The 13,969-nt window shown below is 47.2% G+C and overlaps 6 protein-coding genes across 10 annotated transcripts in view; 2 read left to right on the forward strand and 4 right to left on the reverse strand.

Moving 5' to 3' along the window:
• LOC131213987 (protein spitz-like) overlaps window positions 1-2,114 on the reverse strand; it is a 12,811-nt gene extending 10,697 nt beyond the window's left edge. Inside the window, exon 1 of the mRNA XM_058208272.1 lies at window positions 1,957-2,114. The gene's annotated coding sequence lies outside the window, so the exon portion shown is untranslated. The remainder of the gene's footprint in view (window positions 1-1,956) is intronic.
• A 1,277-nt stretch (window positions 2,115-3,391) lies between these two features.
• Window positions 3,392-5,794, forward strand: LOC131213803 (max-like protein X). Of its 3 annotated transcripts, none has more exons than XM_058207931.1 (3): window positions 3,392-3,825; window positions 4,687-4,812; window positions 4,907-5,794. In XM_058207931.1, the coding sequence occupies exons 2-3, from the start codon at window positions 4,694-4,696 to the stop codon at window positions 5,541-5,543; spliced, it is 756 nt and encodes a 251-aa protein (XP_058063914.1). In that variant the 5' UTR covers window positions 3,392-3,825; window positions 4,687-4,693; the 3' UTR covers window positions 5,544-5,794. The 3 variants fall into 3 exon arrangements, with proteins under 3 accessions (XP_058063914.1, XP_058063915.1, XP_058063916.1); XM_058207932.1 differs by having other exon boundaries at window positions 4,936-5,794; XM_058207933.1 differs by having other exon boundaries at window positions 4,939-5,794.
• On the reverse strand, window positions 5,714-8,273 carry LOC131213799 (molybdenum cofactor sulfurase). Its single transcript, XM_058207928.1, has one exon. It carries the CDS (start codon window positions 8,159-8,161, stop codon window positions 5,831-5,833), a length of 2,331 nt encoding a protein of 776 aa, XP_058063911.1. The 5' UTR covers window positions 8,162-8,273; the 3' UTR covers window positions 5,714-5,830.
• LOC131213804 (uncharacterized) lies at window positions 7,990-11,760 on the forward strand. 3 transcript variants are annotated; one of them, XM_058207935.1, is made up of 3 exons: window positions 7,990-8,080; window positions 10,888-11,096; window positions 11,385-11,760. In XM_058207935.1, exons 2-3 carry the CDS (start codon window positions 10,914-10,916, stop codon window positions 11,739-11,741), a joined length of 540 nt encoding a protein of 179 aa, XP_058063918.1. In that variant the 5' UTR covers window positions 7,990-8,080; window positions 10,888-10,913; the 3' UTR covers window positions 11,742-11,760. The 3 variants fall into 3 exon arrangements, with proteins under 3 accessions (XP_058063918.1, XP_058063919.1, XP_058063920.1); XM_058207936.1 differs by lacking the exon at window positions 7,990-8,080 and adding an exon at window positions 8,237-8,275; XM_058207937.1 differs by lacking the exon at window positions 7,990-8,080 and adding an exon at window positions 9,954-10,044.
• Window positions 9,149-10,539, reverse strand: LOC131213800 (tRNA:m(4)X modification enzyme TRM13 homolog). Its single transcript, XM_058207929.1, has one exon. The coding sequence runs from the start codon at window positions 10,483-10,485 to the stop codon at window positions 9,193-9,195; it is 1,293 nt and encodes a 430-aa protein (XP_058063912.1). The 5' UTR covers window positions 10,486-10,539; the 3' UTR covers window positions 9,149-9,192.
• Window positions 11,761-11,765: 5 nt separating the features above from the next.
• On the reverse strand, window positions 11,766-13,846 carry LOC131213802 (aminoacylase-1A-like). The gene is made up of 4 exons (XM_058207930.1): window positions 13,520-13,846; window positions 12,650-13,138; window positions 12,371-12,558; window positions 11,766-12,276 (listed from the first exon to the last, which is right to left on the reverse strand). Exons 1-4 carry the CDS (start codon window positions 13,641-13,643, stop codon window positions 11,842-11,844), a joined length of 1,236 nt encoding a protein of 411 aa, XP_058063913.1. The 5' UTR covers window positions 13,644-13,846; the 3' UTR covers window positions 11,766-11,841.
• Between the last annotated feature and the right edge of the window lie 123 nt (window positions 13,847-13,969).

Here is a 13,969-nt window from a genome sequence, read left to right on the forward strand (position 1 = left end):
AGAGAGAGAGAGAGAGAGAGAGAGAGAGAGAGAGAGAGAGAGAGAGAGAAAGAGAGAGAACGAGGTAACCGAAAACGGAGGGAATCGCCAGGAAACGAACAAACGAAAATCAACGATCAACACGGCGCATCGTAGCCAGAAGAAATTGCCAACCCTCTTTGGTGATATTTAAGCTTGGGAAAGCGTGTGACAAATCGACCGCCAGGTGTGGGTGGCACTAGCTTTAGGAAGCCATTGTGTGTGTGTGTGTGGGTGGCTAAACCCTAAGAGAATATTTAAAGAGTCGCTCGTTCAGAATTGAAGATGGTAGAAGTTACATTATAAGATTACAGCACAAAAAACATCACATTCTGTGTGTTCTACACACGCTGTACTGTAATTATGCCTCAGGTGGGTGCTATACATTGCAAACTGCTGGGCTTCTCCTTTATGTGTTCTAAGGTATTTTTGTAACTCATTTTAAGGGTCTTATGGGGGAAAGCTTTTCTCTATCGCTCTCTTTCAACCGAATCCTCGCCGACAGCTCGTCTCAACGAAGAAGCGTGGCGCAAAATCAGGTGCAAGAAAACAGATAAGCCGCCAAACACATAAGTGTTAGTGTGTATGTGGCTTGAAAGCTCATTTGATATGATGCATCGTAATGCGAGGTGTCGTAGCATGCTTCTGATCGACCATACCCAGCTGGGTCGCCTAAGGACTAAGGTTGTCCGCACCGACGTTCCTTTGCTATGAAGCATATCGTAAACGGCGACTTCAAACTGCTGAAGGTGGTGCAAACATAAATTTGGTGTTTGGTGGGATTCGCACAAAAATTATATTATTAATGTAAAGTATGCACATACTTCGTACCGTAGAACGACAACTGCACCCCCGAGTCATAGAATGAAGATTGTTCACTCGTAATGAAGCCTTGGCCTGGTTACTTTTCGCGTGCTATTTGTGAAGGCAATTACGAGCAATTTGTTTGCCACTGTGCCAGCAACTAACAGCGGAATAAGCAAACTTGGAGCCGGTCACTTATTCGTTAGCGCCAGTGGTTGTGGATCTTCGGGATCCACTAGAACGCAGTGTAGCGATAGCGGAACGCTTCGCCACGAAAAGTAGCTGTCCGTATTGTTGCATCTACAACCAGTTGCCCACTAGCACCGTTGAATGTTACCTACATAAAATCCAAGCGATAACAAGAGTCGCAATGTTAGAGTAGACGCAATAAAGTTACCATCGATCCTTAAGCAATTAAGCAATGTAAACAAATGCATCCAACAAATGCAGGTCACCAACACTAATGCAAAGCCGTGGCCGTCAATACTTTGGACTCGTTGTTGCGAGTAGGTTTATATACGGAGAGAAGAAAACTTTGTATTTACGGTTATAGAATTCATCAGATATAACTAGAATTCTAGGCGGGATAGAATTCATCATATATAACCGACTTCCTCAAACTAATCACTAGAGCTCCACAGCACTAAATGGCAGTGCGTGTACAGCACACCGTGCAGTAATGTTGGTAACATCACCTAATTGCCTAAAGGTCGATGGTAATTTTATTGCTTCTAATTTAATATAGCGACTCTGGCGATAACAAGTTTGAGGTTTTATGTACTTTAAAATTACACAAATAACGTGGACCTGCATTCGCCGTCGTCAACATGGCGATGGCGATGGCTTTCAGCATCCACTCTAGGCATGAAAAATTAAATTCCGCAAAATGACAGCGCCTGTACAGTTGTCAAGACGTTGTATTATGCACATTTATATGTGTTGTTAATTAATACAGCAACAATGACGATAGTCTGTACTTAATGTTGGCACCATGCAGCGGCGGTAGCAGACAACTGATCTTAGTTACATCTAGCGAAGATGAGCAGCCGTCGATTTCGTGTTGATCGCTAGAAGTTGTGCTACTTGGTTGCGATGGTCTAAAGGATTCGTTGGATTCTTGTTCCTGCATCTTACCCTGTGTACAGCGTTGGATAATTCCTGGAAATGATACCATTGAAGAGGAACGACAATCGCATAAAACGACCAACTCTTTACCGGCATACCAGCCGTTTGCACATGAACAAAGCCCTGGAAACAGCTTTTGCGGTTAAGATCGCCACGAACAGTGCACTGATATCACGGGGATGAAAAACTTCACGAACTAGACACGCGAACACAAACAGCACAATAATGACAAACAATTATACGGAGAGCGAGGAACGAAAGGCTTAGAACTGGTTTTTCCACAAACATCTGCGCTGAAAAAGGACGCAGTCACGAATGCAGTTCGCTGCTGGCTTATAGTCCATAACGTCGCACGCCTCGATGATCGCTTGCTGCATGTCGATATTGATCGTATGCATCCCGTTCACTTGCCCAACGCAACCGATCGTTCTCTCTCTGTCGGAAGTGTTAGTCGTACCTGCACCTGCCGTGGGAAAAGCTTAGATTTCCCTGCCAATGTCGAATTCATCGTTTATATCGTGGTCACATCAAAACCGAAAGGGCGAACTCGAGTATGCGGCTGAAAAAATTTTCAAACAGCTTGTTCTAATTGAAAATATGTAATTGCACACTTTCTCCACACTGTTTCGGAATAACTCCACATCACATTCATTTTTTTTATTTTTGTTTTTACGGAATACTTATAAGCTGCTTCTGCATAGGTTGTTGGTACGACCACCGGCACATCCTTTATTAGTACCAATAGTGTAATAATGAAATAATATAATGGTTATGCATATATTAGAAAATCTTACTATGCCTATAATTAATTGCATTTGGTAGTTGCTGACTGATTTTTGCCTACTTGCTAGTGCAGTTCAGTAGTCATTGAAACGCAGTTTCAATGACTGCTCCGCGATGTAAACAAATGCATCCGTCATCACCAACAATACTGCATAGCGATGGCTGTCAATGTTTGTGTCCACGTTGTTGCGATTGGGTTGAAAACTATGCTTATAAATATACGGCCAGAAAAGGCGATAAGCATAAAAAACATTACTTATCAATTACATGAAATTGGGAAATAATGATTTTGTTACATCAGAGCAACGAATACGCCGTAGCGAAAGGGATGGAACTGAAACTACCCGCCTGTTTCGATCGAAGCCCTATTGACGCACCACCGAATGATAGTGCGTGCACAACATGCCATACAATTATTTTGATGCTGGCGGAAGCAGTTCTTGAAACTGCGCTAAAGAAGGGTGCTTGCAAATAAACAACTTTCGTCTGTACTTTATTAGAGCGACGCTGAGAAACGTAGCGATCCTTGCCCGTGGTTTCCAAGTTCAACGAAAAAAAACCATCAACACATACACAACAGGCCTCGCCATCACGAACACAACTAGATGATGATGGTTGACAATGTCACATCGATATAAAAAAAAGGAAATTGTACAAAATAACAGCCCGTGTATGGCCACTGACTGAGGTTTTGTTGTGTTGCTTATGTTTGTTTTTATTGATAAACGCGAATCTGGAAACCCCGAGCCAGAATCGCTATTTTTCTGGCATCTCCAATGTCTTTTGGTTCTATCAAACAGAGTGTCGTGCGCAGCAAATACCCTGGCGTGTTATCAGTTCGGTGCTCGGCAATTAAATGTGTGCCCGTCCTTCGTAATCGGATTCGCTGTCTCTAGCCATACGGCGCTCAGTACTGGCTGGATGCGACTTGTTGGACAATCCGATTGGTGCTGGTGTTAGCTGATACAGTAACTGCAAAGCACACTGATAAAGTGGCAACAGGCACAGTCACAAGGCTCACCTTCGACTGATTAGTAACAGAAGAAAATTGATAGTTTACGAAAGATATCCGTGCACAGTGCCAAATGAGTGATGGTAAGTGATGAACAAACGACAATCAAGAAATGGTAGCCCTACCAGGTACCAAAGTGAGGCACATCAGCCAAGTCAATGCTTGAATTTACTAATGCATACGTGGTGGTGACGTACTAATAAGCGACCAATAGTACGAATCGGTCTCGAGCTGTACCTATCTAGGGTCAAAGTTTTTAGCAATAGCAACGACACAACGGATGAGATTGCTAGCGACCTTTTTTTAAGCGTTGCTCCCGATGCGAGAAGCCTTCTGATGCTACTCCTCCCCTCACCACAGCCGGAGGGAGGAAATTCATCGCTCTTTAACAGTCATTCTACAGTCTGAAAACAGCTGTTACAGCGAGATGAGCGAGACTGGTAAAGCTGTGTTTACAAAACCCTTGACTATCTCAGTGCTCGCAATCACCTCTGAGGCATGGATTCCCTCTTAGTCACATCCGAGGGGAAAGTGCTCAGAATGATTGTTGATCCTGCTTGTGTGGACGGACGATAGAAGAGCTGATACAACAGCGAACTGTACGCACCGTACAGAGACGTTAGTGTCTTGATCCGGTGGTCTGGGCATGTCATGAGAATGGCGGACGACGAACCAGCCCCGTGAAGTCTTCTTAAGCTGTCCAGAAAGACAGGGGGGACAAGATGGTGCGACTGCATCGATAGCGATGCAAGACTTTTTAACAAGTTGGCGAACGAAGGCGTTCGTCCGCTAGCAGAGGGAGTCCTGTGCACCTGTTGCAGGCCAGGTCCGCTAGGCGGTTGTGGTGCTGGATAAGAGTAGCTGCCGGATGATGTAATGCTTGACATTTGATATTTCTCCTCTTCGGTTCACCACGCTGACAAATAAAACCTGCTTATGGGAAGGCATCAAATGCGAAGTGGATATGAAGATGGAACCCTCAAGCCCCCCGGAGAAAGATCGCAGCATGTTTTCGCGTTGTTCGAGCGCGGGCAGCATTCACACCCCGACGTCGTCGGCCCACAATTCCGGTAGGTGGTACTTCAGCCAACTTATACACTCTGGGAACCATCCCACTGGCGCCGAACACGGGGTTTGTTCTTATTCTGCACTGTCCAACTGTAGCCTTTTTGCCTTCTTCCTTCTCGCAATAGAAGATGAAGAAGATTCGGGTGACAACAAGAGTACTACGCTCAGCTACAAAGAGCGCCGTCGTGAAGCGCACACGCAGGCAGAGCAGAAACGGCGCGACGCGATCAAGAAGGGATACGATTCTCTCCAGGAACTAGTACCAACCTGCCAGCAACCGGACGCTTCTGGATACAAGCTCAGCAAGGCATCGGTACTGCAGAAATCGATCGACTACATCGGCTATTTGTTGCAGAACAAGAAAAAACTTGAGGAGGAACGAGCCTCGCTTCAGAAGGAAGTGATGGCGCTGCGGATTATACAGAAGAACTACGAGCATATGCTGCAGCATCAGCAGGCTTCACCAGGACGCACTGAGGCGCGCCTTAGCGATGACGTTAAGTTTCAAGTGTTCCGTGCCATCATGGATGAAATGTTTCTCACGTTCGAGCAGCTGCCAATGAGCGACTTTGCTGAACTGACGTCCGGCGTGATACCTTGGTTAGAGGAGCACTGTAAGCCGCACCTACTGCGAGATGTGGTGAATCGAATGTTATCGAACATTACGACCAGCTATGCTATGCAAGGAGCGTCTGATGGGCTCGGTAGCAGTAGTGAAATGAGCACAATGTAGGACCATTAATCAAATACTGCTATTTGGGATTATTATTTTCAAGCCTGTACTAAGTCACGAACTAGGTGACACAAATTGTTATAGCAAATTGTTTTCTTTCAGTTCTAGTTGTTCAGTTCCATATGCCCAGAGACAGGCATGTATAGGAATACTACATGTTATTTTTTATTGTATAGTATATTTTATTAGATGGCTAGTAGTAACTAATGAATAAAACATGTCTCGAACGCGAAAAAGACCATGCTTTTCGGAACCCTCAAAGTGGCATTATAACTGATAAGCATCCACTACTCGTAGGTACCAGAAACCGACGCATCGCAGACGAGCGTCCCGTTCCCATCGAAGGTCTCTCCGAGTGATAAATACACTCCAAAGCGCATTTTTCCGCCAAACTCCCGACCAATGGTACGCAGCGGTTCCACTGTTTTCGCACCGGTTGCTTGATCAATACAAATCATTTGGCACCTGGTGCATGGTCCGTCGACTGACAATGTTCGCTCACCAATCGTTACCTGGCGCCATTCGCGCTCCTCTAGTGGACGCACTGTTTCAACGATAAGATTCCCGCGAAACCGATCCACCAACGAGTCAAGCGGGGGAGGGGCTGGTCCGAGCGCATCCCAATCTTCTATCCGATCATAAATCCACTGTACTGACGTACGATTTACAAGTAAAAACTGCGCCTGATTATTCAGTGATATTTCGCGGTGTCTTCCGTTGCGATGGGCGCGTTGATTGATGTCCGATGAATGACGCAAAAGACGCAAACCCGATACACCGAGTGCCAAACTAATCCAATCTGCAGCCTCCTCCCCGCAATCAACACCCTGCACACTGTCCTGGCATACTTTCGTTTGGCAAATGCGTACACGCTGCCATTCATCGCTCGTCACCGGACGCAAATCGATCTTTAAGTCGTATTCCATCTGCGGATGCTGCAGGGTCATAGCCTGAGTCTCCAAATTGATTTTCGGCAGGATACGACACAGATCAGTAATCTTTTTCTGCGTAACTGCAAGGCCATGCTCGTCGACGATAACGAACTCGCGATCGTACCGCAGACCGGACGTGCACAGTGGCCACTCCGCTCCACGGCCAGCCACACGGAAGGCACCGCACGATTTTATCGGGAACAGGCAGATCTCTACGAGTCGAGAGCGGTCGTGGTCCTTGTAGTGCGCTACAATCTCTTCACGACTTATAGCGAGAGGACCGGGAATCGTTCGCCGGATGTAGCAGCGCGCAATCATGCTCACCAAGCGATCCACGTCCGCCACCCGGCTCATATATCCAAACGAAACACGCACCGAACCAGTCGGCTGTCCATCGATCAGATCATTCGCATCGCCACACACGTGTCCGGCTTGAAAGTGACGCCAAACATCCTCGTCCGTTAACCGCAAATGCCGCTGGCAGGCGCCCGGATTGCAAAAGCATCCAGTTCGCAGGTAAATACTATGGCTGCTTGCCATACACGCCACCTCTGCGAATCCTACGTATGCTCCGGTGTCGTTCAGCACATTGAAGTTGACGATCGCACCCTGTGATCGTGCATCACCGAATGAGGTGTCGTGGTACAGCTTGATGACTTTGCTTCCGTTCGCATGCTCCAGCTGCTGTAGTTGTTGAAAGCAATAGCGCGCAATGCGGAACGTGTGCTGCGAGATGCGCTCGATTGTCGTAAGTTCGGCGGTCGGTGAAATGAGGCCTTCGAGTGTTTCAAAGCATGGTAAAAGACTAACTATCGACAGAAAGTTAAGTGTTCCATCCTCGAATCGTTCTGTAAGGGTTTCACGCCCAACGTGAAAGTTCTTGTTACTCATCGCAATCTTCACGGTGCCACCACCGTAGTACCGCTTGCCGGTTAGACAGCTTTCCTCATCCTTACGCACTAGTAGCGCACCTAAACCGGTGGGATAGCCAAATATTTTGTAAAACGAAACACAGACGAAGGCCGGTTTGTGACGTGTGAGATCAAGGCGGCTGGTTGAAACGTAGCTAGCCGCATCAAGGCACACGTGAAAGGTGTCACCCACATAACCTGGGAGACCGTTCCGTTCGATAACGTCGAGTAGCTCGAGCGGGTACTTGACACCGTTGAAATTGCACTGCGCGGGAAACACTAGCAGCGATGGGTGGCCGGTAGCTGCGACTGGACGTGAACAACCTTCGTTCAGCGCTCGTAGTAGTTCCCTCCGTTCGATCGCTGCGATTCTGCCCGTCCGAACGATCTCACGCATCCCCAACACGGACGTGTGACTATCGCGCAAATAAACAAATGCACCAGCTTTATCATCCGTGTCGAAATTGAATGTTTCAGCCACGAGCTTCAAGCTGGCCGTTGTACCAGCCGTAAAAACGACGCTATACTCTGAAGAGCGTGTATTAAACCACCGCAGCACCCGATATCGCACCAAATCGATAAGATCCTCCATCGTGCGGCTAGTGTGAGGGTTGCAATATAACCCTCCGGTCAGCAGTTCCTGGACAGCACGCATCTGCGATTCTCCGTACAGCGCCGTACCCGCATGGTCGAGGTAACATTTGTCTTTCAGGCGTTTGAAGTCACATTCGATCTTCTGTGCTTCCTCCGTACTGTACTCACTGCTGAACGCCATTTGCTGGGTACGAACCAAGTGTTAGGAAATCCAAGTCCGATTCAAATTAACCTGTGAATTTCGAAAGATTGTTGTACCAGAAGTAACACTTGTAAAGGCAATGGTTTAACGAACGTGAGCACACTGACTACCTCCCGATCGTGATTGGATGATCGATAGTGGCGAGCTGATAACATCGGACGTCCGAACACGAAAATTTATGCACCGCTGCTCAGTTAAACTGAAGAGTCATCGTGCCAGTTCAAATAACACGCAACCAGTTGGAGGCTAAAACTGTTGACAGATGGTTAAAAAACAACCCGGTACTTACGCCACATCTGCCAACAACAGTGGACTGTCAGCAACAATTGCAGTGTTAGCGGCAATGTACGCTGAGAAAGTGCGCTAGTTTTGGCTGCTGCACCATTATTATGCTGTCAGTGTTGTATGTATTCCAACGATTTGAAGTTAGAATGCTGGAATTACAAAGCATGACATGTCTGATGTTTTGCTAAACACGGTTTGTTTGAAAATTATATTCGCAATGATTACTTTCCGTTTTCATTACCGACGAATGCATGCGTAACTATGCTGGCTTTCGATGATTTGTATGGTTTGATAAAAAAAATAAGTTAATAAGTACAAAATGAAAGTTAGGTATCTTACAGGGTGTTTCCGTGCGTTTGAATCATGAAGCATCTTGTTTACATTTACTTTCGGGCGAAAACAAATCTTATCTGACTTATCTGAACTTAGCTCAGAAACCTAAACGAAGCATTTAGTTCCATTCTTTTGGTTTGAAACATTTCTTCATCGTAATGCCTGGCTTGACTTTTAACAGCACTAACCCAATTAACGGATTCTTACTCTAATATAGCGACCATGAGATGTAGCGCAAAATACATTTGCTTCGGTAAATTTCTGTACGTTTTCGGACCATTCATGAATCTGCTGCTGATGTTTGTCATCTTACCCATCCAATTCATACGAAGGCATAACAGGATACATTTGTATTTTTCGCTTTATCTACACTATGTCGGTGTGTCCCCGTGTTATTTCTCTATGCACACGAGGGCAATATTTTCTGGAGTGATTTCGCGCGTGACGTAGCACGTCAGGCGTGACTCAAAGCCATGCTGTTCCATGTATTTTTTGCGAGCAACGTCAAGAATTCGTTTACACTTCCATCCCACTATTTCACGCTCAGCTTGTGTCAAATGGCAGCGGTTTAATTTCGTCTGACTGTTGCATGCTTCTTCCGCGGCTCGCCTCTCCCGGCTGCTTCCCGTACCGCAGACAGCCCAGCTAACCATACGCACGATGTTGTCGAACTCAGGTTGCCCAATACCGTTCGACAGTAGGAACGGTTTCCCGACAAAGCTTCTCCATTCGCATCGGTGATGACAACAAAGCGCAAAAATTGCACCACGCGCACGCATCGCACCTTCTGGTTTAGCATATCGTACCATACAGCGCAGTGCCAGATCAGTTGCACTGCCACAGAGATGCTTTCCGAGACCGACCAACCGGCGACCGTTTGGGACGTTTGGCTCCACTTTAGCGAGCACGAGATCAGCGATATCTGCCCGGACGCGTTGCACAATCGTGCGGTCTTCGATCTTGTTGTCACGCTTGTGGCGGTGCGAGGCACGATCGATCAGCACCACTCTGCAGTTAGATAATTCGTTCTGCACCACCCTGGCCATCCAGTACGCCACCTGCCCTTTGCCTGCGCCGAACTCCACAAACGCCGTATCGTTGCACAGAAATCCATAGTGGTCAAGCAGACCGAGCAGGGCAGATGTCTGCGAAAGATGTTTAAGCGTTTGCGGACCGTACTGCGCATTTTTGAGCTCGCCATCGAGAATGGAGTGGCGCGGGGACCGCTCCTCGATAGTGCCCACGTGAGTGTCAAATATTTCGCATATCTTGCTGATCAGAGCAATCAGCTGCTCCGTCGGTGTAGTAGATAGCTTGTGTGAGACAGGTGTTTCGGTAGAATCGGGATTCTCGTTGCCGGAGGCACTGTTTACGCCGGGTTCGATGTACGCGGGAAGCATATCAGGAGTTCGTGCATTGCAGATTTTCAAATGCTTTTCGAGTTTGCTCGCGGCAACAGTATGCTTTGCATCGAGTGGACAAACCACACGTCCGCCGGTTATCGTTGATGATCCGGCCAAATTTGCCAGCTCCGACGACGCGGAAGTTGAATGCTCGCCACAATATTCTCGATCAACACCTACCGTCATTTTGCAAAATCGTTTTTTGCGCAGCACGAAAAATTTACATCTCGTCTCTGGGTGCTTTTCACTAACTGGCCATTCGTTGTTAGCGTTGGTAATCATTGCTAATGCAATTGTGCATCTACGAATGTACAAAACACGACAAGTGCAGCCTGTTCCTAGTTCAGCTTCGAAACACGTTTGGTACGTTTGTTGTTTGGGATATCTTTCGATATCAACAAACATACAGCTGTCAACGTGTGACACTCGTTTGAAACCTTTCGAAATGGGTGCTTTCGAAATTCAACCGATTATCGATATTCTATGGGCTGTGCATGTGAAATGCGGATTTGCCGAAAGATTGTCTTTTTTTGTCAACATTTGGATGCAGAAAGCATCCAGAGATTAACATTGGCTCTGGTCTGGTGCAGGCTGAGACCGTTCAGCGGTTGTTGCCCAATAATAAGAAGAAGATGCGAAGAAGATTTTAGAACATCTGACATTGATGTGTTTATTTTTGCACAGTTGTTTCGTTACGCTATAAAGTGGCAATGGAATCAGCAGTACCGGCAATGCGGAACGTGGAAATTAAAGCAAAACTCGGCGGGTTCGAGGCGTTCAAGCAGCTTGTCGCGACCGTCGAAGAGCTAACAGGCTCCGAAGGTGAGCTGATCGTGCAAAGGGACGTGTTTTTCAACACTTCTAACGGTCGGCTCAAACTTCGCTATCTAACGGTAAGCAATTAGTCGTAGCAATCGCTCACTGCTGTATTCGGGATTTACGAGAGCTGGGCTGCTTGAGTTTGTTTAAATTTGATAAGTACAAAACACGAGTGCAAACTCGTCGAAGTACGACAACGAGCATTGGGGCCAGATGTAGCAATTTATATAAGCTTAGAAGAAGTTGCTATTTTGCGCAACTTCACTGTGCTGAGTTGAAACGTTGCTGTTCAAATTTACAGTTCGTAGACGGTGATAAATTCGCCTGAGTGTTATCTTTTGTTTGTTGGAACCTTTTTACAGCACAAGAAATCCGAACTGATAAGCTACGATCGGACGGATGTACCGGGACCGAAACTGTCGTCCTATGAGCTGCTCGAGCTCGATGATCCGTCCTGCATGGAACGGGTATTGGCCAGCACGGTGGGCGTCCGGGGCCGGGTTTCCAAACGGCGCCTTCTATTTCTGCACGATCAGACGCGAATCCACTTGGACGATGTGGACGATTTGGGCTTCTTTCTGGAGCTAGAGGTAGTTCTTCGTAGTGACCAAACGCCCGAGGAAGGGAAACGCATAGCGGAAGTCATAATGGAGCGTTTACAGATTTCATCGGCCGACTTAGTAACGGGCGCTTATATGGATCACTTGCTGAAGAAATAAAGATAAGAAGACGCTTGGTTTCTTCTGTTTGTTTTGTTTTTATTTGGACCGAAAAAAGGGATAAAAAGGACTGTGGGAAAGGGGACAATTTACCGACTGGCTAGGCGTTGGCCACATTTTTAATGATCTTGCTATAAATGCGAATGCCCTCCAGGAAGGTATCGGCTTTTAAGAACTCGTCGTGATCGTGCAGTAGTACCGGAGTATTGTTCATAGGCGAGAAGCCAATCGCTGGAATGCCGACGCCACGAATGTAGCGACTGTCGGTTCCACCGGGAAAGATCTGTGGCTTCACCTTCAATCCTAGCTCGTCTAGTGCCGCCTTGAACGCTACCCAGTATATGTTGGAGTTATCGAGCACGGTCGGCTTCACGTATGGGCACTTCTGGTCGTACTCAAGCTCGATACCGCCGCCTGCCTCCCGGCACCAATCCAGCAACTGATTTTCAAACTCCAGATGGTTTACGTCTACTGCTAGCCGGACATCGAAACATACACTCAGCTCCGGTGGGATCACGTTTTCCTGTACCCCTCCCTGCAAGTGACATGGGTCAAAGAGAAAGAATTCGTAAAGTGAACCGTTGACGGTTTGTAGAACGCTTCCGGCCTGCCTCAAGGCATCTACGCACCTTCATTTTGGTGATATTCACCGTTGTAACGTCACCGATCGTGTAGTCTGGATTATTTTCCAGCCGCTTCACCTCGTTTTCTCGGAAGCGCATCAGCTTGTCGATAATGTATTGTGCTTTTTCGCCGGCGGTACCCTTCAACAGCAGCGAACCGTGGCCGGGTGTACCCGAAATATTGAAGTAAACATCTTTTGGGCGTAAACAAGGCAGAAATGCGGCAGGTCAATGATAACACAAGGGATACGGATATGGACAAGGGATAGCGACAAACACACTTACGCCAAACGCTACGCTCGCCGTAGAACAACGGGAAGACTTCGCCTTCACCGGCGATTCCTTCATCGATGGAGAACCCTACGTTCAGCTGACGGAACGATTCCTTATGGACCCATTCCATCATGCCCAGCTTGCCACCGATCTCCTCATCCGGGACGAACGTTGCGTGTAGCGTGCGCTTCAGGCGTACGCCCTCACGCTGCAGAGCTCGTATAGCACCAAGGAACTGTATCCCGACACATTTCATATCTTGCGCGCCACGCGCGTAAATGCGTCCTTCGTGGTCCATTTCCGCCTCGAAGGGAGGTCGGTTCCAGTGCGCTTCGTATACCGGCACCACGTCCATGTGCGAGTTTAGGACGATCGACTTTGCCTCCGGGTCCGTACCTTCCCACGTGATTACAACGATAGGTTTGCGCGGGTTCACCTCGATCACCTTCACCGGTAGATCCAAAGAGGCTGCCTGACGCCGGAGAAACTCCACGCATTCATCTGCAATGTAGTATGACCAACAGGAAAAAAAACCCCTACGTCTATGTCATAGTATGTTTTCTATCTGCTCGACAGAACGCACAGTGCAACGGAGATTGCGTTCCTCGTGTCGTAAAAATCTTATCTCTTATTGAAACTGAATCTGTCATGTAACCAGTTTTTGAGAAAAAATGTGCTACTTTATACGCTTCACATCGAATTTTAAATATTTAGAACGAAATTCAACTACATTTACTTTGGAACTGAATTACTACAACAGTCCCTTTTGTGTGAAACCCCATAAGCAGCCTGCTTTATGGGTCCTTGGTATGACTAGGTCCACTATGAGCTTGTATGTTTGTTTGTTGGGGCAAATTGGCGCATCGATTGGACCCGGCTTACCATAGTTCACGTTCGGATGTACCGTTGGGATGCGCAAATACTCGCGAAAGATGCGAATTTCTTCGTTTGCTTCCCACTCCTTGTACCTATTATCACACGCTTTCACTGCGCCTGTCTCGCACATGGTTGGTATGGCGGTTGATTGGTTGATCTGATGATAAGGTGGTTCCGATGCCGATGTTTTTTGCCCGTCACAGTACGGAATACGCACGCGCACCAATGTGAATGAAATCCGGCTACCAATAGTCCGTCCCAACTGATCTCCGAGCAGGATCGCAGATTTTAACGACGAGCTCAGTTATGCAGCTGACCAACAACTGCGCTGTGCCGTTGGATGTGTGGTATTTATTTATCGTGTGCAGCTTCCGCTCAGAGGATCACTTCGTCATTATCGCACTTGGGACTCTCTCTCTCTCTCTCTCTCTCTCTCTCTCTCTCTCTCTCTCTCTC

The sequence above is a fragment of the Anopheles bellator genome, chromosome X (genome assembly GCF_943735745.2).
Source record: "Anopheles bellator chromosome X, idAnoBellAS_SP24_06.2, whole genome shotgun sequence".
Taxonomy (NCBI): Eukaryota; Metazoa; Arthropoda; class Insecta; order Diptera; family Culicidae; genus Anopheles; species Anopheles bellator.